The sequence below is a fragment of the Buceros rhinoceros genome, unplaced genomic scaffold (genome assembly GCF_000710305.1).
Source record: "Buceros rhinoceros silvestris isolate BGI_N320 unplaced genomic scaffold, ASM71030v1 scaffold21236, whole genome shotgun sequence".
In the NCBI taxonomy this organism is placed as follows: Eukaryota; Metazoa; Chordata; class Aves; order Bucerotiformes; family Bucerotidae; genus Buceros; species Buceros rhinoceros.
The window spans coordinates 17,624-25,251 of record NW_010418367.1 but is presented as its reverse complement, the minus strand read 5'-3'; the positions used below and the strand labels follow the sequence as shown (position 1 = coordinate 25,251).

General features: G+C 52.4%; 1 protein-coding gene across 1 annotated transcript in view; it reads right to left on the bottom strand.

The window, feature by feature from the left end:
- MEGF6 (multiple EGF-like-domains 6) overlaps positions 1 to 7,628 on the bottom strand; it is a gene marked incomplete at both ends in the record, with an annotated part of 23,089 nt that overhangs the window by 4,985 nt on the left and 10,476 nt on the right. The window contains 9 exons of the mRNA XM_010138521.1: positions 4 to 45; positions 211 to 339; positions 1,627 to 1,755; positions 1,879 to 2,010; positions 2,270 to 2,437; positions 3,534 to 3,656; positions 4,427 to 4,549; positions 5,348 to 5,485; positions 7,486 to 7,608. Of these exons, the coding sequence (XP_010136823.1) occupies positions 4 to 45; positions 211 to 339; positions 1,627 to 1,755; positions 1,879 to 2,010; positions 2,270 to 2,437; positions 3,534 to 3,656; positions 4,427 to 4,549; positions 5,348 to 5,485; positions 7,486 to 7,608 (1,107 nt within the window). The remainder of the gene's footprint in view (positions 1 to 3; positions 46 to 210; positions 340 to 1,626; positions 1,756 to 1,878; positions 2,011 to 2,269; positions 2,438 to 3,533; positions 3,657 to 4,426; positions 4,550 to 5,347; positions 5,486 to 7,485; positions 7,609 to 7,628) is intronic.

Genomic DNA, 7,628 nt, shown 5'->3' with positions numbered 1-7,628 from the left:
GGCATTCCTCGGAGCACCCGGGGCCAAACGCCCACTTTGGGCAAACTGGGTACAGAGGGGAAGAGGTGGTCAGTGACCTGCGAGGCCGAACGGCACAGGGCAAGGGACAGACCCTTTCCACCCTGCGCTGGCCTTCCCAGGGATGGTATCTCGAGAGGATATAATCTGAGAATAAGACATTTCTCATAAAAAAGATGAGGACAAGCATACCTAAATGGCAGTACCGTCCATACAACCCAGGATCACACAGACAGGCTCCGTAAATCCGATGGCAACGACCCTGGTTGGCACAGTTGCACTTTTTCCTGCAGTGTTTCCCAAAAAATCCTTTAGGGCATCCTAGTAACAGAGAGACATTTTCTGGGAGGATGAGCCAATTTTGGCAGGGCACAGGAGAAGGGTACCAAAACACAAGCTGTGGAGCATCAGAAGTGAACTCGGGCAGAGGAGGCAGTGAGGGTTAGGAAGAGCAGGGATGTGCTTGTGTCTCCACACAACAAGGCGACGCTCAGAGTGATCAGATTCCCTGAACTGGCTCAAAATCACTTCACCTGCTGCCATCTCCAGCCCTACGAAGTGCCTCAGGGGCATCCATCTGCTCTTCAACTGGTAACTCTGGTCCTGCTAGAAACCTACCCTGCAGGGCTCTGAGAAATCAAGTTTTCCATGTGCGAGAAAGAAACCCATGAGGCCATTCCTATTGATAAATAACAAATTTGCACTATTAAGGGAATAAAATTACTCTTCTTGCTCTGTTATGCTAAAGACCTTAATATGAGAAGCACATGGCAGACAGACGGTGTCAGCAGAAAGCTCCGGCCAGCATCTGTCCCGGCAGCACGTGCCTTCTCCTGTGTGACAACACAGACAGTTTAAGCAGAGGAAATGCCACTGTGGGACAATGGATCAGTTCTTCATTGTTTACTTTAATGCTACCTTCCTGTTTTTTCTCTGCGCCCCTCAATCACCTCCTTCCTACAGAAAGCAAAGGTCGGGGTGTCTCTTGCATTCATTGACATCCTGCCTGGGTCTCCTCCTGCAGTAATCGTTCCCATATGCTCCTAACCAGCTGTCTGAAGTCGTTTTGCCTGACTCTCTCGTTGTCTCGCTCTGTTTTCAGATTCTGTCCCCCAGATTTTAACTCTTTGGGAGCGAGAAACAAATACCAACAGCAAGTGGCATCTCCTTTGGGTGCTTTGGGTAACTGCTGCTAGCACAACTTTTCAAAGCTTTGGGTTTTCTTCAGTGGAAAACACCTTCGTGGTTATGTAAATTTACCACTGAACACCCATTTTTGACATTCTTTTCCAAGCTTCGCTGAATGTCCAGTGAAATACAGATGGATGCCCATGGTCACTGCTGAGAAGCGAACAGAGACTGCAAAGTTCTTCCAGTGTGAAGACAAGGTATCAACCTGGAGCACTGGGTTGTGGGTGAAGAATTCCCTTCACCATACTTTCTGTATTAAAATGACACTTTTCCATGCAAGACTAGGTGACCCACTGAGTCAGGCGGAGCAGGGATGTGTTAAAGCCACTCACTCTGGGATTGGCCAACAGAAGAGATGAAAGATGCTTTCTTTTGCCTTACTGTCACATGAAGAGAGGATGGAGAGTGTGGGCTTACCGTCTTGGCAGAGCTCTCCAGCCACCCCAGGCGGGCAGTGGCAGACGCCCGTGGCGGGGTCACAGGTGCCACCATTCTGGCAGCGGCAGGCCAGGCTGCAGTTCTTCCCGTAGGTGCTGGCCGGGCAGGCTGGGACGAGAGAGGATGGCGAGCCTCAGCCGGCTGCCTCAGCCGTGCACAGCCGCTGCCTCGAGCACCCTGGAGCAGGGACGAGGAGAGTGTTCTCGCCCACTACCCTCCAGCGTGACTCACTCTGGTTGCAGAGGATGCCGGTCCAGCCCACCGGGCAGTCGCAGGCGGTCTCCTCTGCGTTGCACGTGGCTCCGTTTTGGCAGTCCTCGCAGGTCAGGCTGCAGTCGGGGCCGAACGTGTGCTCCAGGCAGACTGCAATGAGAGGGGCTGCTGGTGAAAAACCTTCCCCAAGGCTGCTCGGAGCTGCATCTCAGATTTGGGCAGAGAAATTCCCCGTGTGCAGCTGCGGCAGAGCTAAATGGACCCGTGTTGTAGCACCGGTTCTGTGTCCATAGAAAAGGTACCAGTCAAGCAGATACGCTCACCAAACACAAATAAACCCAGCACACACGATTAATGCAGAAGCCTTCTAAGCAAAGTATGTCATGTACCACTGCTGCAAAATGCCCACCAAATTTTTCTGAAAGCGTGTGCTCTCCTCTTGCTTCCATCTCTTCATCCTCTTCTTCATAGTCATCATTAAAGAGCTGCGTAAATTCGTCTCGCAGAATTGCAACGTGAGGGATTGGGCGGATCATGGGGCGCCGACCATCCAGGGCTTCCATGGGGTCCTCTAGAGCTAGGGAAGCAGTCATGGAGATGCCAGTGTCAGTGCGGGAAAAGAGGAGAGAGCTCTAAGAGGTCAGTGGTAGGACAGCACCTCTGTAACAAGAAAGGGAAACCAGAAAAACTTGTATGGGCTGGGTGTGGGTCAGTACTTGTATGGGCATGTGATGTGTCATGGGTTGCACCACTGAGCTCTATCTGACACCTCTAAAACTTTCGCAGCTTGTTTCCTCTTGTGTTTTGGCCTGAATGGGCTCAGGACAGCTAAAACCTGTGGGAGATGCTTTGATCTTTCTCTGATCCTTGACAGCTCTGGCTTCTCAGGACACTGAGCTCGTCCTCACCGCACCACCTTTGCGCTGCCGTGTTTCTAACCAGAGCCACGCAGCTTCCTCGAGTTTTCAGGAAAATTAAACAGGACTGCGCAGCTAACATTGTGGAACGCATTTCAGTTCAGGATGCCTTTTGGGAAGAGTAGCTATCAGGTACGGCTCCAGGGCAGGCAAGGGTTAAAGGCCAGGTAGCCAGGCTGAGCCCAGGCACACTTGGGAGCCAGGGCAGGGGCTCCCTGAGCCTATAAAAGCCTCGCTGGAGGAGGTGGCTCAGGCATTTTGCTGGAGAGGGGAGGCACTGGGTGCTGCTCTTCTGGTGCAGACTGTGGAAAGCCTTTCCACGGCCCTGGGTGATGCTGCTGGGGGTCACTAGATGAAGAGCGAAGTGTTGGCCACCCTGCTAGGTGGGTAACTTATGTTTGGTGGTGAGATAAAGACACTAAAATAAATCTGTTATTTCTTATATGGAGAGCCTGGGGAGGCTGCTGACTGTGGGAAGGGTTCTGGTTCTGTGGTTAACGTGGAGTCATCGCTGCAGACTATTGTGAGCGTAGCTGTGCCAAAATCCCTTGCACCTTGTGGGGAGTGCTGTGGGACACGGCTGGAGGAGGACTAGCCCTGCCAGGGGAAAGCTTTCCACTGGTGGTGGGAGTCATTTCCACGGCTAAGAGCAGTAAGTGCTGTGAAAAGGCTGGAAGGGTGGTGTGTGGGGCTCCCGAGCTCCAGCCTGCGCTGCTCCCCGCTCGGCCGGGTCCTGGGCAGGGCACGGGCACTTACAGACGCAGCTCCTTTGGTCATCGTCCAGTTTGTAGCCAGTCTCGCAGCTGCACTGGAAGGATCCCAGCTGGTTCTGGCAGGTGTGTTCACATCCCCCGTTATTTGAGGAGCACTCATCCACATCTGAAAAACATGGGGTGCCCCAGTGTCAGGGGAGCCGGCTCCGTACGAGGCAGGAGCCCACATACATCTGTCCAAGTAGGTGGGTGGCATCCTCTGCTAGCTCTGTGAAGCCATCGTGAGCACCCCGGTGACTGAGGGAGCCCTGGACTTCAAAACCCCAGTGCTGGCTTTCAGCTCACCCCTGTCACTAATTGGATAGAAAAAGGCGGGTCAGCTTGTTTGATTTTTTACCTATGAAACGTTATCGGAGGGCTCTGGTAGTGAGCACAACTCATTACAAGCTAAAAAGCCCCACATTCGTCATGCTAAGAAGGTGACTCATCAGAGAGCAGGCAGGAAACAGGAATGAGCTGGGAGAAATGGAAGCAATGCCTGGCTCTTCACAACCAGCCAGAACAATTCCTGTTCTCTTTACTGAAACCTCACTGTTTTGGTTCTGTTCTGCACAAACATTTTTATTTGCTTGTATCTCTTGGGTGAAAATGATGGGCAATGTTGGCCTCGGGGGGTTGAACATACAGTTGTTTCTGCGAATTAATGGAGTCAGCCCTGGACCACCTCACTCTGAGTCACCCTGGTTTGGACTCGGTGTGTTCAGACCATTGCTGCTCCTCAGTCGTGCTGGACTAGCATATGGTTAGGATAGTTGAGTTGCCTTCACACTAAGCCAGCTGAGGAGATTGGGCAGAGAACCAGCGTCAGAGGAGCCTGTTCCATGTGTGCCTCTTGCTGTACCGCAAGGCTGGGGACAGCCAGGCGCTTCTGCTTACCATCACAGCCACAGCCGTCCGTGCTGAGCCGGTACCCGGCGTAGCAGGAGCACTCGTAGCCTCCAGCATAGTTGTAACAGTCTTGCTGACAGCAGTGAGGACCGTTGTCACATTCATTGACATCTAAATAAAGAACAAAGGGCACTGGATGTCAATACTCATCCAGCTCGCAGTGGTGACGGTGCTTGTGGAAACTCTCCCTGACCGGTTCTGGTGAGATTTACTGATCCCCCTGCCAAACGCTGAGCCAGTATTCTTGTTTTCCTCCTGAAATGAGAGAGCTTTATTGTCAGATCATCCTTGGCAATTCGTTCCCAGCCAAGGCAGGAATCCTGGGGTCCCGGGGGAAGCTGAGTAGGGTTTTCAGTTTGAGGTGTTGGTTAAAGGGTTTGTGTGCTTGCAGGGGTGATTCCACCTGTACTACTGACCCCTGCTTTCTGATTTGAACTGGACATCAGTGTTTTATGGAGTGAAGTCCCTGAAGGATGGACCTAGACAACCTGGAGAAAGCAGAGCTCCTGGGGCTTTCAATTTCAAGCCCCTTCTGTTTATAGGACTCTGCGTGTCCACTATGAGGTGGCATTGCCTCAGTGCCCAAGTAGTAGAGGGGTCCTTATCACCAGAGGAGGCTGGACCACGCAGGTATCAGGTAGGAAAACAAACAGCACTGCTGGCTAAAGCGCACTGGGCTTCTTTCAGAGCAGACTTCATTTCAGGTCCTGGCTTTTTTGCTCCTGTGTTGTCTTCAAGGAGAGCAATACCTCATCTCCTTTTACTCTGCATCTGTCTCTAGCCCTGGTAACCTGTTTGTAGTGGCTAACAGAGGGAGATCATAGCATCGTAGAACACAGTACACAGAGATCCTCATCGTGACTTGAAGTGTCTGTAAAAGCAAGGTCGGTACCTTCTCCCTTGCCTTACCAGTGCACGTCTTCTGGTCCTCCTCAAGCCGATAGCCAAAGTTACAGGTGCAGACTGGGCCAGAGCTGGTGTGGTGGCATGTGTGGGAGCAGCCACCGTTGTTGGCCTCACAGCTGTTCACGATCTCCATTTCTATCCCTGCAAAAGGCACACTGGTCAGGGTCCCGCAGCATGTGCGGCATGTGCTGCCTGGCTCGTGCCTTCCCTCGAGCTCCTGGCCCCTGTGTTCGTGTGTGTGCAGCCCTGCTGAGGAGGAGTGATCTGAGTGGGGAAAGGATGGAAACAGTTTTGCACAGAGGCCACTGCTGGGCTGGGAAATGATGTATAAAAATAAGCCGATGGATCGCAGGCAACGCCCCGTGTAGCCTCGGAGGGACAGGCTCGTGGAGCAGGCTCTGGACAATCTCTGAGATGAACCGGACTGCAGACAAAACTGCTCCCACTCTGGACAAGCTGCTGGATGTGCTGCCAACCCAAAGTTGGCTCAGTCTGTGTAAGTACAGAGCTGTTCTGATGCCAGCTAGAAATGGGAGCAGCAGCGTACAGCTAACTGGGGAAACATCCCGATGCCTACAGCTAGAAATGGTCATCACTGACATGCCAGAACTGGTAGGCACAAACATCAACAGCAGCCATATATCTTCTGAGCTTGGCAAAGTTTATGTAAACTTCAGTCTAGTTAATTAAGCCCTCTTAAACCAAAAGGAACGTGTAGCATGGAGCTTTGACTCAGTCCTCAGGAAAACAACTTCTGCCTACAAGAACATTTTTGAGTTTTTAGTGTGTTCAGCCCCAGGGAGGATGAAAAAGGGGAGCTTGATGCTTCCCAGTGGATCTGTGCACATCATAAACAAGCTGTGCCATGGTGGAAGACTATCTTCCAGATTTCACAACGTGAATAGAGTCCCTTTGTTTTCCCTTTTCTAACCAATGCAAGACCAGCCAGGGCTTTGCGTAACAAATGTGCTGAAAGGAGCATGGAGAAACAATTTTCATGCAAGAAGGCTACTTAATTCTGTACTTAGCACCAAAGCAGAGGTATTGTCAGTGGCTATGGCAATGAATCACAGCAACTGGAGGAGCCCCGTCAGAGCACGAGCGGGGCTTGTGCTTCCACTGGCCCTGATCTCAAAAGTGGCCCTTGAGGGCTGGCATCGCTTACCTGGAAACCCATGACCCGAGCAGCAATGAAACTGTTTTGTCACCTGTGGGCCAGGTAGCTGAAGCCACCAAGGGTCATCTTCCCTGCTGCACAGCCACAGTGCTGGCTGAGGAGGAAGCTAAGATTCATTAGCTTCCTAACCCAATCCTCTGCAAGTCTGGCTGCCTGACACGCAGCTTCACCCCAGCGCGGAAGGAGCTGCATGTGAAAGTGAGCCATGGAGCCCCTTCTTACACAACATGCAGTGCCGGGTAAACCACGGTCCTAGGAAGGAAGGTGAGCACGTGCTTAGGCTCTTAAATAGCATGTCATCGGTCTAGTGCCTCCCATCACTCTGACTGATACCGATGCCTTTCAAGACCTGGTTTTGGTCTGCAAAGCCTTACCCTCATACCCTTGGCAGGCTCCCAGGGAGCTGCAGCAGCTGCAGAGGTGGAGCATCACGGCTTCCCGTACCACCAGCTGCCAGCACTGGGACAGCCACAGTGGCTGTGGGCTGTAAGGGGCTGCTAGGGCTAAACGCTGAGAGCTCTGCCTCGGCCTATCCCCGCTGCTGTGCACTGGCGGGACAAGGACACGTGACAATCTGGCCCGTTCTTGCACAATAGTGTTTATTTCTTCTCTTGATGGGAGCAGATGCGATCACTTCACTAGCTCAATTCCTTCTTCAGTTACACATCTGCAGCTGACTGAACCCATCCAACAAAGTCCCCAAGAGCAGAACTTGGCTTATTTGGAGCCTAATGGTTCCAAATAAATTGCCTAAACTAGCAAAAGTAGCTTCATGGTAACTTTAAAGATCAGAGAAAGTTTTTTATCTTGGTGGGAGAGTAAACAGCCTCGAACCTGCTTGTGGAATTCTTCAGAAAGTATGGCCAGCACTTGGCCCCACCAAACCACAGCGGACAGCGCACAAACACTCGTCTGCCGCAGCAAACCCGCCTCCCGTCCCCCGCCCCGAGACGCTGGTACTCACGATAGCATTGCTTGCCATCTGCCCCCAGCTCGTAGCCCGGGTTACAGGTACACTTGAAGGAGCCGCGTGTGTTGAGACACTGGTGCGCACACAGGGCTACGCCGGTCAGGCACTCGTCCACGTCTGCAGGACAGGGGCAGTCA